The 23,655-nt window shown below is 44.6% G+C and overlaps 1 protein-coding gene and 1 long non-coding RNA gene across 6 annotated transcripts in view; one reads left to right on the top strand and one right to left on the bottom strand.

Annotated features, from left to right (window-relative positions):
• Window positions 1-23,655, top strand: part of LOC128346578 (uncharacterized) — a 112,494-nt gene that overhangs the window by 30,885 nt on the left and 57,954 nt on the right. For 4 of the 5 annotated variants that reach the window (XR_008317060.1, XR_008317061.1, XR_008317059.1 and 1 more), the window contains exon 3: window positions 3,144-3,246. This is a non-coding gene — a long non-coding RNA (uncharacterized LOC128346578). Of the gene's footprint in view, window positions 1-3,143; window positions 3,247-3,357; window positions 3,412-23,655 lie in introns of all 5 variants that reach the window. The other variant, XR_008317062.1, reaches the window with a different exon arrangement.
• Window positions 16,822-17,937, bottom strand: LOC128346577 (tetraspanin-3-like). The gene has a single exon (XM_053300006.1). The coding sequence runs from the start codon at window positions 17,853-17,855 to the stop codon at window positions 17,040-17,042; it is 816 nt and encodes a 271-aa protein (XP_053155981.1). The 5' UTR covers window positions 17,856-17,937; the 3' UTR covers window positions 16,822-17,039.

The following is a 23,655-nucleotide window of genomic DNA, read 5'->3' as shown; positions in this document are numbered from 1 at the left end:
TCCTAGAGCCTAATATAATTCAAATATAGATGGAAAGGGGGAGGGGGTAAGGAAGGTTGAGGACTGGCATGGTTTGGGGAGATCAGGAATTAGTAGAGGGAAGAGGGGGAAGGAGAAGAAGGGGAAAGGATGGAGGGATCCAAGGCTTGTGGAGCAGCATATTACCAGGGTCAGAGGCTTGAGAGAGGTGGGGCTTTCAGCTGAAGGAGAGAGGCTGTAGCTGGAAACAGGAGCTTGAGAGCGATGGTCAAGCAGGCAGTTTGCTCAGAGCGAGGTTGAGAGTCAGAGCTCCATGACTGGGGAAGTCTTGACTTCTCACTGCGCAGCAGAAGTCACAGACAGTTCCTGTCCATGGACAGAGTTCCTGCTTGTTGCCCCGCAGCTTAGCAGCAAACTCTGGGATGGCTCTTGAGCAAGTATGCTTGTTAGGCAAGATTGCTGACTCTGTCCAGCAAGCTTCATTCTGTATAGTTGTATCTTCCTTTGATCTCCATAGAGTCTATTCAAAATATCCTCACCCTTCCTGGGTCCCCCAAAAGGTGACAATTTGCTGTTACCTTCTGTATCTTGTCTTTTAATTATTCAGGATATTCGCTAGGTCCAGGGAGATCTGAATCCCATCTGCTGTAAGCTGCTACTTAGGGGAGAGACATTCTAATTTGCCCAAAGCAAATCTGCATCTCTGAGCTGCAAATGGGCATCTTCTCTTTTCCCCAGATTTCTGGTACTTGGTCCCGGAAGGTGTTAAAAAGGTGTTAGTAAATAGCAATAGCAATAGCAATAGCACTTACATTTATATACCGCTTTATAGCCGGAGCTCTCTAAGCGGTTTACAATGATTTAGCATATTGCCCCCAACATTCTGGGTACTCATTTTACCGACCTCGGAAGGATGGAAGGCTGAGTCAACCTTGAGCCCCTGGTCAGGATCGAACTTGTAACCTTCTGGTTACAGGGTGGCAGTTTTACCACTGCGCCACCAGGGGCGAATTAAAATCTATAGGTGTTTTCTTTGTGTGCATTTACCTAGAGTGGAATTTCTATAGACAGCAATTGAGTATCCCCTTTGGGCATAGCAGGGCAATCATTGACAAGGATTACCATAGACCTTGCAGGAGGAAGTGAGAGCTCAGCTTCTCACTTCTTCCAGGCATTGTCTGATAGTGGGTTAGATTTTAGCATTTTGATCGCTCTGGCCTGGCCTTTGTGTTTCTTTGAGTACCCATTTCACAATACAATGCTGGATTGCCTCTTTCTTCACAGAGCAGTTAGCAGAGGCAGTCATGAGACGTGGGTGTCAGTTCACCTTGAGTTCAAGCATTAATTCATTCCTTAATAAAATGGAATCAGACACAGGCCTGAATTCCATATAATTCTGGTTTGGTAGCTCTGGATTGAATGTTGGGGTACGGGTGCCCCCAACACTCAGGCTGGGGCAGGAAAGAGACTGTGTGACATCCCCTTCCTCCTGTAGGGAGTATTCAATGAGCTGCCTTTAAAAGCAGTTTTGGGGGGAGGGGTGTTCTCTAAATTCCTTTTTAGGTCCCCGAGTGATGCAAGTGGCTCCTAGATTTATAGTTTTTTTCCCATGAGGCTTCAGCCAGACACACATGATACGGAAGCTGGGAGAGACTAACATGGCCAGTCTCACTGTTAGGTGATCAGAACTGTACATTCTGATCCATGCAGGCTTAGTAAGATTTCAATGGAATGTTGAAGAACATGACAACATTGGTGGGTCCCACACATGACAGCAAATAAAAAACCCAGATTGAGAGACATAGGATCTGGCATATGCCCCCTTTCACTTAAGAATCAATATACTCCTCCACTGTCTGTGCAATACTAGTAGAATGCTACACTGGCATATCTGCGCTACCAGCTGGTGGAGGCCGCAAAATGGGGTAGAGGCATGGACGTGTAATTGGCAAGATAGGAAGGAGCTAACTTAATCCTAAATCCCGCCCAGACTCCAGACACGCCCCGATGATGACCTAACATTATGCCTGCTCCAGAGGTGGCTCAAATCAAAAAGGACTCACAAATAATTGGAGAACAAAACAAAAAACCAAAAACCCATCAGTCTCCTCACTGTCTCCTGTTTCATCTGTCCCTCCTTCTCTTCCACAATGGAGTAGAGTATTCAGACCAACTCTGCACCCCATCGCATCACACCTGCACCAATACATAAACCCCTTATGGAGAGACCATAACACACATGATAGGAAATGGGCTTTATCTGCTCCCATGTCATGCAGCCTTAGAGCATGCAAAGGTGAACTTTGGTGCTGAGAACCCCCCCCCCCAAAAAAAAAGTTTTCGCAAGGGGCATAGCAAGGGAAGAGTAGGCCCTGGGACAAAGAGTCAAGATGGGCCCATGCCCCCCCCCCCGCCTGCTTCTTTAGAGAGACATGAGGGTCACGAGGCAAAGAGCAATTTGTCACCCAGCAGGCAGGACTCTCCTCCCTTAAGGGCCAATGAGCATCACCCCCCTTAAAGGCACTCTTACCCCTGGACTTCAGGACTGAAGTCCATGGCCTCCACAACCCCTGCGTGCCCCTAGAGGTGGGGTGGTGGCAGTGCCATGCCGCAGACCCATTGTGACCTGCGCTGGGTGCTTTAGAGACAGAGCAGGGAGCGTGAAGTGTCAAGTTCCATGTTGAAATGTTTCTGCTAATGCACATCTGCATAAATATACTTGTTTTATATTCTTACATTCTTGTGAGTTCAGTTGCTGTTTGTGCCCTCAAAAACCCACGTGTTAAAAATACTGCGTGTGCCATGGTGTGCATAGGGCAGGGCTGCGCAGCCTCCTTATAGGAATTAATAATTATGGGAGTTGTGGTCCAAAAGCAGCTGGGGGAGCCTAAGCTGAGCAGGCCTGGTGTAGGGGGGTGATGCTTAACTTGTGTGGGGGGGGGGGCTCCAAAGGTCTTTAGGTCCAGGCTCCAAAATGACCTAGGTGCACCTCAGCCCCCCTCCGTAGCTAAGCCAATTGTATCTAAGCCCTTGCCCTTCAATTGTAGCTAAGCCCTTGCTTTTCACACAACAGGGAGCATTGCACAAAGAGGCCGCTGCCCTCAGATTCAGAGCATAGATGGCAAGAGCACCTTGCTCATTCTTGCTAACATGTGTCTTCCCAGAACCCTTACAAATGCCTCAGGAGAACTCCAGGCAAACACACCTACCTGGAACTGCCACTCCACTAATTCAACTGCGGACACAAGTACAATGTGCCCCACACAGGTAAGCAAGAGGCGTGGTGGGTGATATTGTGCCTCAGAATAGAAATGTTGCAAACGTCTGTCATCTCTTCTCCCTCCCTCCACTTCAGTATTGTCAGCTCTTGCTTTTCAGGATTTCAGCTTGATTATACGGAACAGAATCACTGCACCCAGAGAGCAACTAAAGGTAATGCTACCGGGGGTGGGGTGGATAATCCAAAACTATCACTGACAGAAACTGACTGGGGAATGGGGGTAAATATTCCATTGGGACATTAAAGCACAACTTAACAACTCTGGAATACATACTGTATATGCATCACAAGAGTACACCTGAGCATGTGCAGAGTATACCTTCCTCACCACTGTGAGGAAATGCTTTCCTCACTATTCCTCCCACAGTGGTTGTTGTTGTTTTTTTAAACCAACTAAAAACACATCTTTTTAAAGAGGCTTTTAAATGGTCCATCTTTGCTTATATCTGGTAGGTTCTTTGGTTGATAGTTTTTATAATTTTCCATTTTTAATGTTTAAATAACTGAAATTGAAACTTAATTCTGATTGTGGTTTTAGCCTGGACTTTTAATTTGTTTACTTGATTTGGTTAAATTTTATTTTACACTGTATTTGTTTTGTTGTTGTAAGCCGCCCCGAGCAGTAGTGTACTGGAGGGACGGGGTATAAATATTATAAATACATGCATACATACATATTGTTCCTAGCACTACATCTTCTCACCCAACAGAGGGAACAAGCAAGAGCACCACTGAATGGGCACTCTCAACCTCTTGCTCACACAAACACCAACCATACAGCTTGGTCCAGATGATGTGTTTTAGAAAACCAAAGCAACTCCATTTTGCTTAGAAAAATTCTAACTTAAAGTAACCCCAGCCCAGCTCAGCTCAGAGCCTTCAAGGCCTCACATGATCAACATCATTATCTCTCTCCACTAAAATGTATCTATGAAACTTGGTTCTCACAGGGTTCTCACTGTTCTTTTGCTGACAAGTTAAGAAAACAGGATGTAACCAAATAAGGAGTGATCACCAGATGAACAATGAATCATTCGCATGCGTACTAGATACTTAGTCCACCATTTTGTTGCCACGTATACTATGTCTAGGGTATCAGCATCATTCAGATTGTTTTGTATAAATGTAAGATGCACCTATAACCAATTTGTATTCAGCTTGAGAGCGTAAAGCCTGCTGATTACCTGTTGCTATCGCGAAGCAATAAACGCCTCTGATTGATTCCCTTGAGTCTGTTTGATTGGCTAAAAGCGGGCCCAAGACAAGCCGGGGAATTCACATCACAGAGACCACAGCTGCAGCCACTGAGCATTGCATGCTTTCTCTGTGGCTCTTTTTTGTTCCCTACAGACAGCTCCCCAGGAGGTTTTTCACACATGGCTCTATGCCTTGGAGTATCTGAAGAGTGAATCTGCTTCGCAGCAGATTTGAGGCAGAGGGATTAGATGGACCACTGGAATAGCCATCAGCACCTCCATTGACACCTTTCGAGAAAGCAGAAGCCCCAGAAGTTTTTTTCAAAAGCTGCTGGAAATAGAGGATCTTTTTTACCCAGGCATAACTCAGGCTAAGCCAGAATTTGCAGCCTCCCTTCAGAGAAAAACAAAACCCTATCTGTCCTGGTCCCTGATAGCCTGCAGGGAGGTCTGGTTAAATCCAGCGAATATGTGGACTGGCACACTCCAATCAGGAATGGATTCAGGGGGAAAATCCCTGTCTGTAAAACCTTCAGCACGTACAGGAGATGCTCAGTTCCACACAGGGAGGCCTACCGCATGACCAATAATGGTGCTCAGTGTTGACAGCTACCTTGACCCAGCCAGAAAGATCTGCATATGAAAGCAGTCTATCATGCACATAGCTGATGTAATTGTACATCTTGATGTAAATCCCCATTCACACCATAATTCTCTTGACCCCACTGAACTCACTGGAGTTGTCTTTTGTTGATCCCCATCCAAGACTGCTAGTTGTTGAATGAAATGATGCTTGTTCTGATTATGCTAAAAATCTTTTCTCGTCAGAAAATTAGAGGGTGGAATCCAGAAAGGACAGTCAGTCCTTTTCCATTAATATACATATACTTTTTAATGAATACTCTGTGACTATCTAACTAAACTCGCTTTTCTCCCTTCATATCTACCACACACATTATACAGCCAGGCTCTCTAACAAATCCCACAATTATTGTTTTTCTGATAAATCAAGGCACTGTGTTCGATGAGTGCAATAAATGTCTAACCAGCACATAATTCTTTAGCCTGAAATTATATCGCTTAAAGAAAAAAGACTGCTCTCTTTGCAAAGCTTTGACATTTAGAGGATTTTAATGGCTGCTTTAAGAACAATAACAGCTAATAATAAAACTTTCAGCTATCAGTAATACAAAAAAGCACAATGATTTTGTGGTTGTGCTATCTCCAGGAAACCAACATAATTCAAGACATGCATTGTCTAAATGCCGTTTCACCCTTAAGTTATCACCCTAGATTTTGTTAGCATTGTTCATCTTACAATAGTTTCAAACATTTCCTCTCTCTTTTTAACTTATTCTGCAAAGTAAAGATTGAAAGGATTGGATGGATACAAGGCCCATTACCAAAGGCTCCCCATCTGCCCCCCTGACTCCAGTATCTTCCTCACATTATGATTCTCTTTTCTAAGCTAAGACATAACCACTATTCAGATACGTTGTACAAGAGTACAGATTTCTGTACACTTGTACACATTGTGTGAATGACTGCACCTGCATTTATTTTTAAAGTTTGTGGGTACAGGACCCTCAAATGCATGGTACAGATAGGAAGTATATTGTTAAACCTTTGTTCAACATAATGCATAAATAATTATCACATGTGTATAGATCTTCACTTTGTGCGACTCTCAGGGATTTGCATTTTCAGACTGTGCATGTTGGGGGGGAAATGGGAATTCTCCATCACCAGGAGGCATTAGAGGGCAGGGAAAATGTCCCATATAGGTTGCTGAGGACCCTTTAACTGGCCAGCCAGTACGGGTGCAGGCGTGATGCAGCAGTGTTCAGGAGCTGGGCGGGGGCAGGGAGGGACGAACCTCTCCCTGGGAAACCTGCATGGCTGCTAGGAGGATGCACAGGCTTCTGGAGATTGTAGTCATGCTCAGAACTTCTCAAATGGTTCATCATTCCCTGCCCCCACCCCCACCCCCACTCCAGCAACTCCTGAAAATTGCTATGCTGCATCTTCATCAGTAGGGATGTGCACGGTCCGGAGAAGTCCGGACCGGCACCGAAGGGGGGCCTTGTTTTTAGGGCGGGGAGGGCTTGCTTAGCCCTCCTGCCTCCTTGCCCCCACCAGTGCCCGTATTGTACAGTATAGGGGCGCTGGAAACCAGCCGCCCCCCCCCGCCGCCGCGGCGAAATAACCCCTAAAACCAGCCAGCCCTCCCTCCCTCCCAGCTAGCTGTCCGCCCGCCCGCCCACCCACTCACCCAGTCGCTCACCCGGTCGCTGGATAAAAAGCGAGAGGAGCTCCGGCACAGAGCTCCTCTCGCTTGGAAGGCCTCCAGCAGAATGGTGGCTTGCGCGCGCGCGCATGCACACGCCGCAAACCACGCCATTCTCCGGAGGCCCGGTCTACCCGCCGGGAAAGGGCCGGGTAGACCGGGCCTCCGATCGCTGGGTAGACCGGGCCTCCGGCGATCGGAGGCCCGGTCTACCCAGCGATCGGAGGCCCGGTCTACCCGCCGGGAAAGTTGCTGAAGTTTGCCCCCTCTGCTGAGCCAGCAGTGGCACTGAGTTATCCAAATTTTTCAGAAGAGCTGATGTATCTCTCATTGCACCAGTGCTTTGTTAGTGTGTTTGGGGCAAAAACAAAAAACAAAACAAAACAAAACTAGTAACTGGTTCAGAGCAAGTTGTTTAATAATCGGGTACTCAGACTGCTCCAGCTGTATATGACGGAAACTGTATTTTGAAGTGAGCCATTTGAAACAAAGAGGAGAAGCAGTCGAGACTGATAGGCAGAACCTAGGCCTGGTATTCATGTAAAAATTTCTCACTCCCAGACTGTTGTTGTTCAGCAGCAACAAGGCCTCATTCGACTCTGAGGCTGCAACTGTCAAACTTCTTTTATTGTTTCCTTATTTATCCTAAGCAGGGAGGGGTAAATTAAAGTTTTCCTTTTTGTTAAGTTAGAATACAGTACTAGTTGAAAGATAGGAGATGAATATTTAGACAGAGCCCTAATGAGTTTTGAAGAGATGATATGGATATAAAAAACTTTTTAAAAAATTTTCTAAAATAATTTTTTACGTTAGTATACTATTTCACATGAGGTCTTCTCTAGGTGGCCTTCCCTTTAGGCTGGGGCCTTCCCCACCTGCTGACTGGATGGCTTCTAGGCTTTCTTCCCAGGAGTATAGAAAATCATTGCATATTGCTTCTTGATTATTTAAATTTAGGCTTGCAGGCAAAATAATGTTATTTAAAAACCAAGGCCTAGGGAAAGATCACTGTTTCAAAGTGTCCACAGAACAATTTTGTGATACTGCTGTAGTGTGAGTGTGGGGCAGACATGTTGTATTCTATCTAGTAATCCTTTGTGTTTTCTTAATCAGAAGTTTGTCCCAGTGGGGACCCTGAAGAGAGCGTGAGGGGTGGAGTCAAAAAGAAGAAGGGAGGGAAAGGATAAGGAGAAAATGGAGTTTCTGAATAAACCCTTAGTTAAATCTACATGTTCACAAGCAGAATACATCTGAATACCAGATGCTGGGAACTGAGAAACAGGGGAGGGCTGTTGCTTTCATGCTCCGTTTGTGAGCATCCAGAACATCGATTGTCCACTGTTGGAGGCAGGAAGCAGCAAGACAAGATGGACCCTTAATCTGGTCCAGCAGGGCTCTTTTTACATTCTTAGTCGTGGATTATGACTAATCTCCTCCTGCTCTCTTTTATTTGCTTAATTGTATTAAACCATACCGCATCACTTAGTCTTCCCCATCTCCACTCTCTTTCCTCATATTAATCATTTTGCTTCTTTTCTGCAAAATCAACAGTGATTCATCCCATTCCTCCCCTCCCCACCTCCATAGCCATGCGCATTAAACACTCATCCATCATTATTTTGACTCCAACTTTTTAATCAGGCCTGTGTGCATATTGGTTTGAGCATGTGGCAGTTTAATTACCCTCTTGAATACACGAAACACATCTTTGTCATATCTGCTTATATCTGAAGAGAGAGCCACATTATAATGCTAATTAAAGTAGGACGATGACAATTTCTCTCCCTACTCGGAGTATATCCCATCTGTCTCATCCCGTGTTCACTCTTTGGATTAATTGTGGGTGGGGAAAGGTTGTTTCCTTGGAGTGTCACCTAATGCAGGATGGAAGAGTCAGTTTTAATGAAGATGCATGCAAAAAATTCCTTTCCCCATCACACACATGCCAAGGCAAAGGCAAATTAAAGACGCTTTCCTCCTAATGCCTTTCTAATATATCTATCTATCAAGTCCTGTGCTGGTTTCACGGGTCATGGTTTCTGAAAGCTCTGTGTGACAGCAGGAGATTCTTTTACTACTGCTAGCATCTTCTCTAATGAGATACTGAGTACTACAAGATAGGCAAGGAACTTGGTATTATAAACAAATCACAACCAGTCACCGTATCCCAGGGTCTGGTTGCTTTTTGATCAGACCAATTGTGTGCTAATAGTGCCATTAAAGGACAAGCTGACACCCAAACCAACTGGCATAATGGCAAACTCTTTTCATCTTCCTTTCCCCCCCAAAACAACAACTAAACACCTCATGCCTTTTAATGGGTCTGACAAAAAGGGTGACCTAAAGTTATTTGAGTCTCCTGGTCAGAATGTAACTCTTCAAAGTGTTGGTTGTTTCAGATTTTTCTTCCCCTCCCAAACTATTTCTTGTTAACACCAATGTAGTTCCACAGATGCTAGAGCCAAAAGTGATCATGCTGGTACAAGTCTTCTTATGAAGATTGTATCCCATTTTGTTTGTATGTATGTTTACATTTATATCCCCTCTTTCACTTTATGGTCCTGAGGGATTAACTGAATAGATAAAAGTGGACTACACACACATATTAATACACAATATATAATTACCCTAACCAAAAAAAACAGCAGACAGTGAAACAGCAGGAAGACAGCAGCAATATACACCCCCAGAAGCTCAACATACACCCCCAGAAGCCTGACAGACTAGCAGCAGGGATTTCCACAAATTGATTTTTTCAATTCAATTTGTGCCCAAATAAAATCACCCATTATTTGTTTTGTGTCCAAATCTGCCCCCTCGAATCACCCCATATTTGGTTTGGATTTTATTCAATTCAGTTTGGATTTGGATCGATTCAGACCACTTATGAAAGTTCATAGGGGCACAAAATTTGTGTGGTGTGTAGGTCCCCATGGGTGCCGCCTACCATCCAAATTTCAAGGCAGTGGGGCACTTGGTTGATTTTTAATGGTTTTTAGTTTTTTTTAGTTTTTACTGATTTTATATATTTTTGCCATAGGAAATAAGGGGGATTTGAATTTGCTCTATCCTAATCCTAACATGGATCCCCAGCTTTCATTTTTAAAAAGTTAAGCTCTAGCCCGTGTAGAAGTGGAGTTATGGAACAAAATGTGCTGTGACTATTTTTCAAGTGTTTGGATTCTTTGGTGCGTAACAACTTTCCTCCTAATTAATCCCTATGATGATTCATTGCACACCTTCATTTCTTCTGTTCATTTTGACTGCCATTGGATAATGTCAACTGTCAACTGCCATGTGTCCGCTAACACCACCCCCCCACTGGGGTACTCAATTTTTAAGCAATTTTTGTAAGTGTTTAGATTCTTTGGTGTCTTCATTACACACCTTTATTTCTTCTGTTCGTTTTGACCCCACTGTGGTGGGGAATCTCACCCCACAACCCACAAGGTATGAGCAACAGTGGCCAGATCTGCTTTCTCAAAGAAGGGAACACAGCTGATACACAAGTCAGAGTTGTGCAATGGTGCTCAGGAGCACTCCAGGCTGTGCATCAAGTGCAACCCCATCCAGAATAGGTTGAACTCCACATCTCAGTGGAGCGTTTTTACTGACCACCAGCTCCTCCTTCTTGGAGGAATTAAGTTATAACTTGTTAGCCCATATCCATCCCATCACAACCTCCAAACACAGATTTAGAGCATTAAATGACTCCCTGGGACTAGATGACCTAGTGTCATCTTCATATGAAAAGTAGACTCACCACTGCCTCCTTCAAACTGATGGCATTTTTTCCTCGGAGACCACCTCCTCCATTATTATTATTATTATTATTAATAATAATTTGATTTCTATACCACCCTTCCAAGAATGGCTCAGGGCGGTTTACACAGATAAATAATAAATAAATAAGATGGATTCCATGGATTCCTGTCCCCAAAGGGCTCACATTCTAAAAAAACCCCACACAAGATAGACACTAGCAACAGTTACTGGAGGTACTGTGCTGGGGGTAGAGAGGGCCAGTTACTCTCCCCCTGCTAAATAAAGAGAATCACCACAGTAAAAGGTGCCTCTTTGCCCAGTTAGCAGGGAGATAGCATTCACCCAGCTGTTCCCCTTCCAGCAACTTCCTTGCTAAGAAGAGCAGGTGTCAATCACAAAGGTGATTGATCTCACACTCCTACGAGATCTAATCTCCACATCCTCAGGTTGAACAAGCTGAGAAGTATCCTATAGAACTTGACAAGCTGGTGACTGAAGCAAATCCAACAACTATATTTGTAACCAGGAGTCTAAACTGGCATGGATGTGAATGACTTTCGATATTCACAAAGTATTGTGAAAACTGGTCATGGCAAGCCAACAAAGGTTCCTCCCCATTTAAATTCTAGCGGTAGAATTGCTTTTTTGAGTTTACCTCCTTGGAGAAAGTCCCTTGCATGTAGAAAGCTAATACATCATTGACAAGACTTCTCCCTATCTCTGCATGGATATTCACATGAGCATTTAGCAACACCTTATCCAGAGGGTCGTTTGGCTGCAGTGATTAGATAAGAATCAAGCTACAGCTGGAGCCTGGTTTATTTTAACTAACCATATTAAAACCAACACACAACACTTTGCCATAGCTGGACATAAAGGGAACGTGTGGTTAGTTTAAAAAAGAAAAAAAGAAACTTTTGATTTTCCCTCACATGCAAAGGAGGAAGAGAATGGAAGGGGAGCATGTGAGGTCAGGGCTCACTGGGGTTCATTCCCTTTGCACTAAGCTATGGTTTAGCATTTCCTGTGAATGGAGAATTTCATAGCCAAAGCAAAGACCTAATATCTCACACACTCACTTTGTAGTAAGCCCCACTGAACTCAGTGAGACTTCCTTTGGAATCAACATTAATAAGATTGTGCTGCACAGAAGACAGCTGTATGCCCAATATGTGCAGAATTGTTTATGATTCATATAACACTTTTTACTGGACAATGCACCTCATGATTGTCTCATTTATCCCCCAAACTGCTCTTTAGTAGAAGTCACAATTATTCTTCCTTTCACAGATGAGGAACTGAGGTTAAAAGTTGGTGCCAGGACTAAGCAGAAATTTGAATTGGATTTTTCTACAGACAAGTCCAGCCATTCTGCCAGTAGATTTCTTTTGTTCACTACTGCTATAGAGTTTCATATGCAAATAACTCTTCATATATACATCTAAGTGGAATGTGCTAACATTCATTCCAATAATATAAGTATTCCAATATACGCCTCAGCTTCCCAGTATAGTTTCTGTTTGTGCCACCATGTATACTCTATGAATTACAACCTCCCCCCACCCACAAACAATAGGGAGATGAATCTCTACACCAGAAAAAGGGACACATAAAATAGGTTGATGGAACTGCCTCGGGAGTGTTTGGTCAGCACCCTCAATTCGGGCAAATGTGGGGAATTTAGCTCAAAAGGGGAGGCAGTTCCAAGCAGTTTTAATTTGTGCAAGCGTCCGAACTAAAAAAAAACAGCTTGGGAGAGAGGTCTTAATTTAAAAAGAGTTTATTGGAAGGAAAAGAATAAAAGTAGTAAGATGAAGTCACTAGGTGGTCCTAACATAAGCACAATAGAAATATGTTTAAAAATAGACTATTGTAAGGCACATTTAGCTTCAAGGGCCAGATTATGTGTAAATTCCCAGGCATGCAAGATCGATGGGGAAAGAGGAAAGTTTGAATCAAAGTGATAGATAAGGGTCCTGAGAGCCAGACAACCGCTATACTGTACTTGTCTCTAAGCAATGGGGCTTTGAGCAGCGGGAGACTCTCAATCTTCAGGGATAGCGAGGTGGAAGGCAGGAGGGTTGCAGAGGTGAGTGAAAGGATGGATGCCCATGAGACAGGTGTCTTGGTGGACTCAGCTCCCTATGCCTGCTAAGGACACTGGCAAGAAGGGCACATGGACCGATCCAGGTAATGATTTCAGCTCAGGTGGCCCCAATGGAGAGGGGAACACTAAGGCGATCTGCTGGAGTTCTTGTTGCAGTGGAGTCCCCAGAGTAAAGCACAAGGGAGCACACAATGGAGTTCCCAGTAGGATGGAAAGGGGAACACACTTGTTCCCCTTTCATCCTATGCAGGGCTGCACAACCTCAGCCCTCCCGCTGTTTCTGGACTACAACTCTCATCATCTCCAACCACAAAAGCCAATAGTAAGGAATTGTGAGCCAGCATCTGCAGGAGGGCCACAGTTGTGCAGCTCTGCTATACCATGGAACGCCTCTCTCAGTGTTCAGCAACTCACTTCTTCCAGCACCCTGCAAAGCTCCTCTTAACAAAAGCCGGCTGTCCCACTACAGCATGCACAAGACAGAAGCCCTGTACCAGGAAAAGTGAGGTCACAGCAGGGGAGGAAGACATACGTTACAGCCCTGGAAGAGTTGCTTTGCACCGTGCTCTCCCTGCAGGGTTGCAGCCCAGGCCTCTCAGAGGGGCAGCTATCTTTATTATTGTGTGCAGATTATAAACACATAATAGAAATACACTGCACTGAATGAATTCATTTCTGCGTCCAAAGTTAGGCTAATCAATTGCTGAGAGCACATTTTAATGCTGTGATTAGGACTGCAGTTTATGCCTTTAAGAATTGCACAAGGAGGGCAGGAGGCTATTGAAGTCATTAAGATATATTTCTGTAACAGCAGTCATTTTTCATAGTCACTCTTCATAGACAGGGCTTCAGCATCAATTGCCATTATTTTCTGAATCGAGTACAAATGAAATGAATGCATTCCTACTCATTGGTGCAAGACAATTAACAGTGGCTGGAAGACCACAGATTCCTGGCTACCATCTCCCTTGCTTACCTGCCAATGAACTGTCAGCATAGCTGAGACGGAACACAAAAAATATATTCTTGTTTTAATGTCCCATAGTCTCATGTATCTCAAATGAACAGTCCCAAGCTCCCAGTCCCTCCAACCCAATAAAATCTCAGGAGGAGTTCCAAGGGCTATAGGCCACCTCCAGCCTCAGAGGCAAGATGCCTCTAAATACCAATCACAGTGGGGTAACAATAGGAGAGAGGGCATGTCCTCACCTCTTGTCTGTGGGCTTCTCAGAGGCATCTGGTGAAACAGGATGCTGGACTAGATAGGCCTTGGGCCTGATCCAGCAGGGCTTTTCTTATGTTCAAGTAAGCTTTTCCCACTGAAGCTTAGGATGCTAGTAAAAAGTGAACTATGTTCCTCACTGCCAACTAGATTTTTTAAAAAAAATCTGAGTCTGTTTTTTACCCAATTGCACTTCTGACGATGCCATTACAAGACAATGTCTGATCAGATCCCTCTCACAATCCCCTGTAAATACCCAACATGTCTCACTCACCTGCCTCACCTCCAAAGCACCTTCCCCATGTATTTTATTGATCTGGAGATTTTCCCCCCATGGCTCTATGCCTTGGGGTATCTGAAGAGGGAATTTGCTTTGCAGCAGATTGAAGGCATTTTAATTCAAGGGATTAGATGGACCATTTGCAGAGCCATCAGCACCCCCATCAACACTTCCGGAGAAAGCAGACGCCCCAGACATTTTTTCAAAAGCTGCTGGAAACAGGATTTTTACACCCTGGACATAACTTGGGCTAAGCCAGAATTCGCAGCCTCCCTTTGGAGAAAAAAAAGCCCTGTCTGACCTGGTCCCTGATAGCCCACAGGGAGACCGGGTTAAATCCAGCGAATACGTGGACTGGCACACTCCAATAAGGAGTGGATTCGGTGAGGATGGCAGCCCTGTCTGTAGAACCTCCTGGTAAGTGGTAACCTGAAACAGGCTGAAGAGAACTTTAGTGAGTTTTTCAGGTAATCACTATAACCCATGCCAGTAGCACGGGAGTGGGGGGCATATCCTATTTCCATTTCTCCTTGTATCTGGTATGCATCTGTTACAGCATGCCAGGTATCAGGGAGGGTGAGAGAAAGATTGATCACTGGTGCAAAGAGCAACAAGGTAAATGGGTAGGAGGGAGAGTGCACTGAGGCAAGACTTCATCTACAGCTTCTGAATAATTTTATTCAGAATAAAATCTGAGCTGCAGAATAATTTGAGCTTTAATGCTCATCTTGCATAGGTGGGCATTATGAACACATAAGATCTAATCTTTAAGCTGTGCTCCGATAAAATTGGATGGTATCACTAATCAGGAGTTAGTTTTTCCAGTAAAAAAACAACAACAAGCCAGCCATGAGTTCATACCAATGTACATATTTTGCTTGCATCATTTATTCTCATTGCAAAATGAATGGGTAGATGCAGATATTCTACACCGCAGGGAAAGACCATAGCTCAGTGGCAGAGCAGACACTTTAATGGCAGAAAGTTGCAGGCTTAACCACTGAGATGATCACTGCATAGAAGTTAGAAACATAGGTAACTGCATTACACCAAGTCAGACCATAGATCTATCTAGCTCAGTATTTTCTACACTGATTGGCAGCAATTCCTCTAAGGTTGCTGGCAGGAATCTCTCTCTTGGAGATGCCAGCAAGGGAACTGGAAACCTTCTGCATGCAATGGCCCCATCACCTAAGGGGAATGTCTTACAGCGCTCACATGTAGTCTCCCATTCAAATGCAAACCAGGGCAGACCCTGCTTAGCAGAGTGTACAATGCATGCTCACTACCATTTGCCTTATGGAAGTGCTGTCGCTCAAGTAGCAATACTGCAATTGCATTGCTTTTAAACACCAAGGGATGCCCATACCAGCACTGGATTTGGTGCATTTGCTTCTGCAAATACTTCCTACGCACACTTGATCATAAAACCATGTGAACAGAGGTCTTCTATAGAAGGTATTTACAACATGCAGCCATTTCTGAGCATGAGAACAGAGGACATGAACCATTATAATTTGGGGTAAATCAAGCCTTGCTTTTGCTCTAGGAAGAGCAGAACAGAAAGAGCACTTTACTGAAAAGCTCCAGTTTTTGTTGCATATTTACATCTACTTAACACATTTAAGGAAGAGGGGAAACAATAGAAATTCAATCATGACCCTGGAGGGCCAGATTAGTACATTGTACAGAAAGCTGCCCAACTTCTCCATTTCAAAAGAGAGTCCCCCGCTTCATTTTAAGATCCAGAATTAGAGCACATTCCCTCCTCCCCCAACAGCCAATGAGGCATCAAAGTCGCTTTAATTAATGTAGATACACAAACTTCATAAATTTAGCAGTAAAGCAAGCAGAATCCTGGCTAATCTTCCTAGGACGCAACACACAAGCCCTGATAAGAAATTAACCGACTTTCAAACCTAATAAGAATAAGGCATAGTTGCTGCTACAGCTGTTATCAGGAGAGACACTTGTTGGCACACTTTAAGAGATCAAGCAATAGATGAGAAGTCTCCAAGTAATTCTCTCCAGGCACTCATGCGATCAACTACCAACACAAAGATCCTTAAATTTTTCAGAGTCTAATTTAGAAAGCATCCACATACTGCAACGGTCCCTGTTCAATGGTACCTGTCCTATTTAAACCACTGTGTCCATTTTCCACCTGGGTTTTGCCTTTTAAAGAGATTTCCAGTATGTGCACATGTACATGAGTATATACTAGCTCTTTTCCCTCATTCTGCCTATGCAGATTCCCCAGGTACAGCGGGGCAGCAAATGCTAGTCCTCCATGACTGAAAGAGCACAACACTACAGGCCTCCCTGCTGCCCACTGTCCTGCCTTGCCCCCACTGGGGCATGCAGTTCATTTTCTCCTGCTTGCCCCACTGAGACACACTTCCCCCCGCCACAAATTGTGATCTAGGAACACCCCTGTTACCACGGCCTAGACTCTTCCTTCAGCCATCCTGTCCTTTCGTTTTCCTCTTTTAAGGCCTCAGACGTTATGCTTGCTCCTAGGATGTATGTGAAATTTTAATCCCAAAAGGATAGCTTTCCTTCTTTCCCTGAAGGGAGTCTCTGGACATTGACAGTTTTGTTCCCCCAGCAGTTGAAGTGTTTGTCAACATTCCACCCCACCCCAGCAGTGTTGGAAGCTTCACTATTGCAAGTGAAATCCGATATAAATAGCCACAAAAGCTGGGGAGTTTTATATGCAATATTTACTCTTGGTCTTTTTTGTTTTAAAAAAGCCAATGCAGCAAGTTTGACAATTGTATGCCTAGAAGGAATTTGAGAAGGCAGAAGCAGTACAAGGCAGATTTTTCCATAGATGTAGAACAGCTGGACCAGTTGTAAGTATTACTGCCCAACTGACTCAAGAAATACAAATAATATATTAAATACTGTTTGCTTCTCAAGGCTATGAGAAAGTAGCAGAATCAAGGATTCTGAAGTCATGGCAAGAGTGCTCCTTCATAAGCACACCATTGCAGAACACAGCTAATAACTCCAGGCATCCCGTAACGACACAAGTCCAAGTCATAAACTGCATGTCAAAATCCAGTCTCTCTTCCAGCTTCCTGAGACAGCCTTCTTTAAAGAGTTTCTCCAAGTGACTCACATCCCCAGTGCAGTCCAAATAAGTCTCTCTGCAGCAACTTTCAGGGACAAAGACATGCCCAGATTGGAGATGGTGTGGAAGTGGCCCTGTGGTCCAGTCAGTGTAACTATAGATCCCGCAGCACCTCAGCTGCTTATGGATTGTATCAACAGCCTCATAGGCATAGTAACTCGGAACAGTCATATTGTACCGGTGAAAGAAATAGTCCATGGTGCCTTTCAGTTGACTGCTCACCTTAGCGGTGTAGAGCTGAGTCATAACTACTGAAGAGGTTTCCAGACAGAAAAGGATCACCAACAAATACATCAAAGTCCCTCGACGATGGCGGGCATTAACTGGTGTACACATGGCAAACACACCAGTCATGAATAGCAAAAGTGCAGCTATAATAACTAACCAGCCTGGCACAAGGAAGAAATTATTCTGAAGGAAGAGTCTGTAGTTCTTGAAAGTAAGGATCACAAAAGTTCCACCAAACAATAAAGCCACAGCAGCTAACCAGAATAAAAACCCAAGGAGACACAATATAACTGTAGCAAATAGCTTTCTCTGGGTCTCAGCTGTACATGACAAGAAATCATGCAAGTTGTTGGAATGAAAAGGTCTTCTTTCCATTTTACCAGATTCTTTTTTCTGACTCGGTTTTTCTCAAATTCTCCCTCTCAGTGCAGAAGTCTTTCCATGGCTTGGTGTAGGTGATATAAGGACTACCCTAGATCCTTAACTAATTAGAGTGCACATTTGCAATGAGAGCACCTCAATCACTCGTTATTTTGTGTTATTAAACAAGGCCCTTATCCTGCAAAAGCTAACAGTCCAGTGGGCACTAGCTATTCATATAACCTCTGTGCTGATTTGGAGCCAGTGTATAAGTACTGGCAGGATCAGGTCTACAGGACTCAGCAAGCTCTTTGGTTCATTGATCACAGCTGTAAGCTGAACAAGCGACATGATGCCTGGTCCACACAACTTCTGACCCACCAGGTCCAATGATGTCGCTCCTCCAGTTTCTCCTGCCTTTCAGGCAGAGTTGCCAACTTACCAGAAGATAATTAGCCTGACTTGCACTTATGTTTTTAATGGCAGCTTGATGTACAGGGATCAGGAGTTGAAGTAGCTTCTTCTCCTCCTATTATTTGATTCTATACTGCCCTTCCAAAAAATGGCTCAGGGCGGTTTACACAGAGAAATAATAAATAAATATTAGCATGGATACATGAGTTGGGGAGGAGAGCTGGTCTTGTGGCAGCGAACATGAATTGTCCCATTTGCTAAGCAGGGTCTACCTTGGTTTGCACTTGGATGGGAGACTACACGTAAGCTCTGTAAGATAGTCCCCTTAGGGGATCGGGCCATAGAGCATGTGTTTTGCATTTAGAAGAGCCCAGGCCAGGTTCAGTCCTTTGCATCTCCAGGTCGGGCTGGGAGAGACTTCTGCTTGCAGCCCTGGAGAGCCACTGCTTATCCATGTAGACTATACTGAGCTGTGGACCATAAGGTGGACCTTATATCTGACTCATATAAGGCAGCTTCCTATGGTCTTATGATTTCCCGCTGTCTCTTCAATGGCACTGCTGCAGTGGTCAGCTGAACTGGCAACTCTGCTGCCTGGCATTGCAAGAACAAGGGAGCTGTCAGGCATCGAATAGGGCCCAATGCACGGCCAGGGGGCTATGATCTGCTGGGTGGATCACACAAGCTGCACAAGCCTGTGTGGTACTTGCACAGAAATCAAGCTCCATTAAATGTCAGACTGAGGCAGGGGTTAGCCAACTTTGCATCCCCAGATGTTGCTGGACTACAATTCCCATCATCCCCAGCCACAAAAGCTTATTCCCATTACCCCCCAGCCACAAGACGCATGGTCTCCTTCTAATGCCTGCAGATCAACCTGCTGTTAAAGACAGAAGACCTGGGACTGCTGAAAAGGCAGTCCATCACTTTCCATGCTGTTTGGGGAGGGAATGGAACACACTCTTCCTTCTCTTTTTTGCCCCCTGCTTTCTTCCATTGATTTCATGTTTCCACTCTACAGAGGAGAAGCAATGCAGCAGTATTGCACGGAAGATACTTCCAAGTCTATTGGCAAAGTCTGTTTGTTTTTGTTGTGGACTCCATGGGAAAAGGCTGAGGTGCTGCCTCTTTTTTTCCTCTCCCCCCACCCCGCCCACTCCTTTTCCTATGCTCATAAAACTTAACGAGATATTAAGATTTGAGTTACAATGCTCTTTTATAGTTAGCCTATTCTGCAAGCTTTGAAAAGCATTCGGCGGCTCACAGGGCCTCCAGGGGGATATTATAGTTCCCTGAGGCTGTTCCAGTGTTGGCATCTGCTACTGTCTCCCTCTGAATATACGTGAAGCAATTTCAGCAGATCTGGAAGCCTGAAGGCTCCTGTCTTTCTAAATATCTCCTGATACATACTTTCCCATTTATTCAGTCTTACTCTTTGGACTTCATACAAACTGGAAAACAACAACAACCAGCCATTGGCCACCTGTCTATCATCAACATTTTCTAATTTGGGGTACTTTTCCTATGTGCTTTCCACAGCAGGAGTGAGAAGAATGAGCACTTCTGGGAGCATTAGAGAGGAATTCCTGCAGCGATCACCACACAGATGCCCTCCCTGCTTAGGTACAGAGTGGTGCCAAACAGTGTTCCCTCTAACAGGGATTCCCAGATGTTATTGACTACAACTCCCATAATCCCAAGCAAAAGCCACTGCAGCTGGGGATTCTGGGAGTTGTAGTCAACAACATCTGGGAATATCTGTTGGAGGGAAACTGGTGCAGAACCACATGCTCCAACTGTCCCTATTCAAAAGAGGCAGCCCATTTTCTGGTCCTGGTCCTGGTCCCTGATAAATCAGTGTCCTATATCTATATTTGCCTTTTCAGAATGTTCAGTTAAAATGTTATTACAGTGAATTGCTAGAGTTGTCTTATGTCAGGATTCAGCTCTCTCCTCAGGATCCCTTCTTCACCATAAAGTAGTGGGTACACTTAGAGATTTTACTTTTCAAACCTCTAATTGGGGAACTGGATGCACCACTTTATGGGCACGCATACTACTATCTTCTTCCATGGATCAACATCAGGGGAACTTTTTCTAGTTTGTAGCAGAGCCTAGATATGTTGCACAGCACTGATTAGCTTGTCCTTGTGTCAGTTACAAAAGCCTGCAACCTCTTCTCAGAGAACTGTAGACCATGCTGATTGGCTGGCCAAACTACCTTTCTCCCCCTTCCTGGAGCAATTTTCAAGGTTGTATAAAACTCAACAGAAAACGCACAGAATTTCCCAACTCATATTCTCTTCCTGGGGATTATTCACACATGGCTTCATGATTCGGGGTAAATGTTGAGTGAAGCCACTTTGAACTACATTTGCGGCACTGAGGAAAGCAGCCCCTCCCCTCTGCTTTCGGGTTTTGTTTTGAAACAATGCACATGGCAGGCATCTGTGTTTTCCTTCTAGCTAATGCCGGGAGGGGAGAGAGAGCTTCCAAAAGAGCAATATCTGCATTTCTAAAGAGAGCATGCAAATTTTATCATGAAATTTTATCTTATCATGCTAATGATTCTACATCAGTGCCTCTCCCTATCTGCTTTGGCGTTTTCAGAAAAAGTAGCTTGAAACCAGCATTTTAAAAATCTGGAAATACATTGAGATAAGCTAGAATTCACATCACAAAGCCCGGTTTGTGTGTGGAGTGGGCCCAAGAACCTCAAAGGGACTTTGGGGTAAGTTTGGCTGGTGTGTGAATGCACACACTCTCTTCTGAAGGAGGTTTGGGGTAGAAGTCCTGTGTGTAAATCCTCCTGGGAACCTTTGAAGAATATTTTGGGGCACATTCCTCCCAAATCTAGCACTGTTTACTATCTGTAGGTAGTTATAAGGGGATGGAAAGAAAGCAGTGTGGGTTCCATGTGGATGTGTGGGTATTTATCTGTGAGTGCACTTCCATCCCATTCAGGGATTTAGCTTCTAGAGTCTTGGGAGAAGAGAATCAACTACACAACTGTGCACAATAACAATTATTAAAAGGAGATCTTCTTCTGCAGTATCTCAGCAAAAGGCAAAGAGGGCCCTTCCAAGGGCTAGGCAGGTACCATCAAATAGGGGCAATTATTGTGCATGTGAAAACATAGTGCTTACTTATTTTAGTATATTCTGCCACCAGGAACAGTGCCAGGCTTCTAGTAGCCCTGTGGCAAAGCCCTGAAGTGGGTTCTCAAGCTGCTTCTCCCCTCCTGATATCCCCCACTCTACCTCATTTGAATGGGAAAGGAGGGAGTTGCGGGCGGGTGGGGGGGGGAGGTGGCAATGGTGGACCAGGCCAGCAGCAGCTCCTTCCACTCATCTTCTCCAGTGGGGTTTGTGTGTATGGCATGGTACAGGGCAGTGGCGGCAGCAGCAGCTCCTCCTCCTCACCCTTGGAAGGTGAGCTGCCATGATGTCCCCCATCCTCCGATTCAGGAAGGGAGAGAAGCAGCCACTGAATGTCTTGACAATGACTCCTCCTCCCTTTGGTGAATGGGTCTCTCCCCCACCACACACACACACACACACACATACCTGCATTATTGTAGTTGAGAAAAAGTTGCTTCATTTCCCATTTGCATAAGGAGAGATGGATGGGAGAAGGCGTCAGCAGTGCGAGAGTCACAGTTCCACCGCCCCCTTCTGGCATCTGAGCCTTGGGCCCCTGGCTAAGGCAAAACTCGGCCGATTCGTGTACACCAGCCCTGTTGTCATTGGCTCACATACCCCACAGTGTCCTGTGGCCAGTTTCCACAAAGCTCGCACTGCTGCAGGCTTCAAAAAGAAAGGAAACTGACATAGTTGCACAGGAGCTCTGTTCCTCAAAGGGCTAACATTGTGCAAACACAGTTACCCCACAATATGGGCCAGCATTTTTAATGGCTGCCGTGTTGCACAGCTGCATTTGTGCAATTTTAGGCATTTGCAAAACAGTGCTCTTGCACAACTATGTTGTTGGTTCTAAATGGCGGCAGCAGCATGGGCGGTGTGGAAAACCCCCAGGGGGCACTATGCGGTATGTGGGCCAATGAGAGCACTGTGCAGAGGGCTCCCAAATCATCTCCCATCTGGGTACTGACCAGACCTAGATCTGTTTAGCTTTAGCAAGAGTGGCTGCACAGAATACCTTCAGACGATGCCCTAAGAGTAGTTAGTGCAAGGATCGCAGATTCTGATGTGACTGTGGAGGAGTAAGGCAGTGAAAAACCTTGACAATTATCTGGTAGTGACAATGAGAAAGAAAAGAGAGGACTATTGATTAAGGACAAGAGCAGAAGCTTCGGTCACCACAAGACCTTTCTACTTAAGCGGTTTTATGCAGTCATATAATTAACATTTGTATGACACTAAATCTTCTGGACCTCAGCTGACATCACCTCTCATTTTTAGAAGCTGGGATATACATATATCCCCGTACCGGGAGACAGCTCCTGCCCCAATGCACTCTAAAATACACAGTGGAGGAGGAAGCCCTGGTGCTTATTATGGCCTTACATCTGCTACCACAAACTGCCAGTTTGAATCAGGTCATTTCTTATAGAAGAGAGATTTTAAGGACAATCCTCAGCCAACAAGGAGGGTAGATAATTTAATGCAGTCTCCACCACATTCAGAATAAGATTCTATGGAACCATATTTATATCCATGGATATTATATGCATACATATGTGAAAGAATGCCTTTAGGAATGTGGGGACCACCCCCCTCAAACATTAATAGTAAAAAAGCATTCAAACTTCTTCTCTCTTTTTGGGGAGGTGGGCTTCCTTAGAAGCAAAGTTCCTCAGAAGTTAGTAGACACCCTCATTTTGCTTCAGAATTCTACTTTGGGTAAAGCTTGGTGTCAGGGGACATGTTAGAACCTGCCTGAGAAATTTTAATTGTTTTATCAACATGTATTTCTTTGTTCGTTTGTTTGCTTGCTTGCTTCAGCTCTTTGCAGTCATTCAAGCAGTGCAAAAATCACCACATTCACTTCATAGGAACATAGGAAGCTGCCATATACTGAGTCAGACCATTGGTCTATCTAGCTCAGTATTGTCTTCACAGACTGGCAGCGGCTTCTCCAAGGTTGCATGCAGGAATCTCTCTCAGCCTATCTTCGAGATGCCAGGGAGGGAACTTGAAACCTTCTGCTCTTCCCAGAGCGGCTTCGGTTTGTAGGTGATGTCTGAAGCAACTTAGGATTGTACACAACCTCCCCACTTTGAGAACACCTACATGTATTATCCAAGCTCTTTTAACTTGCCACCATCATTCCTTGGATGTTCTCTTCAAGGATGTGGAGAAAATGTCAAAGCCTTTCTCCTTGAGAGGAACCCTGACAATCTCTTTGCATTTCACTATTTTGGGAAGTTCTTACTATTTTG

The sequence above is a fragment of the Hemicordylus capensis genome, chromosome 2 (assembly GCF_027244095.1).
Source record: "Hemicordylus capensis ecotype Gifberg chromosome 2, rHemCap1.1.pri, whole genome shotgun sequence".
In the NCBI taxonomy this organism is placed as follows: Eukaryota; Metazoa; Chordata; class Lepidosauria; order Squamata; family Cordylidae; genus Hemicordylus; species Hemicordylus capensis.
This window is presented reverse-complemented; position numbering and strand designations above follow the sequence as displayed.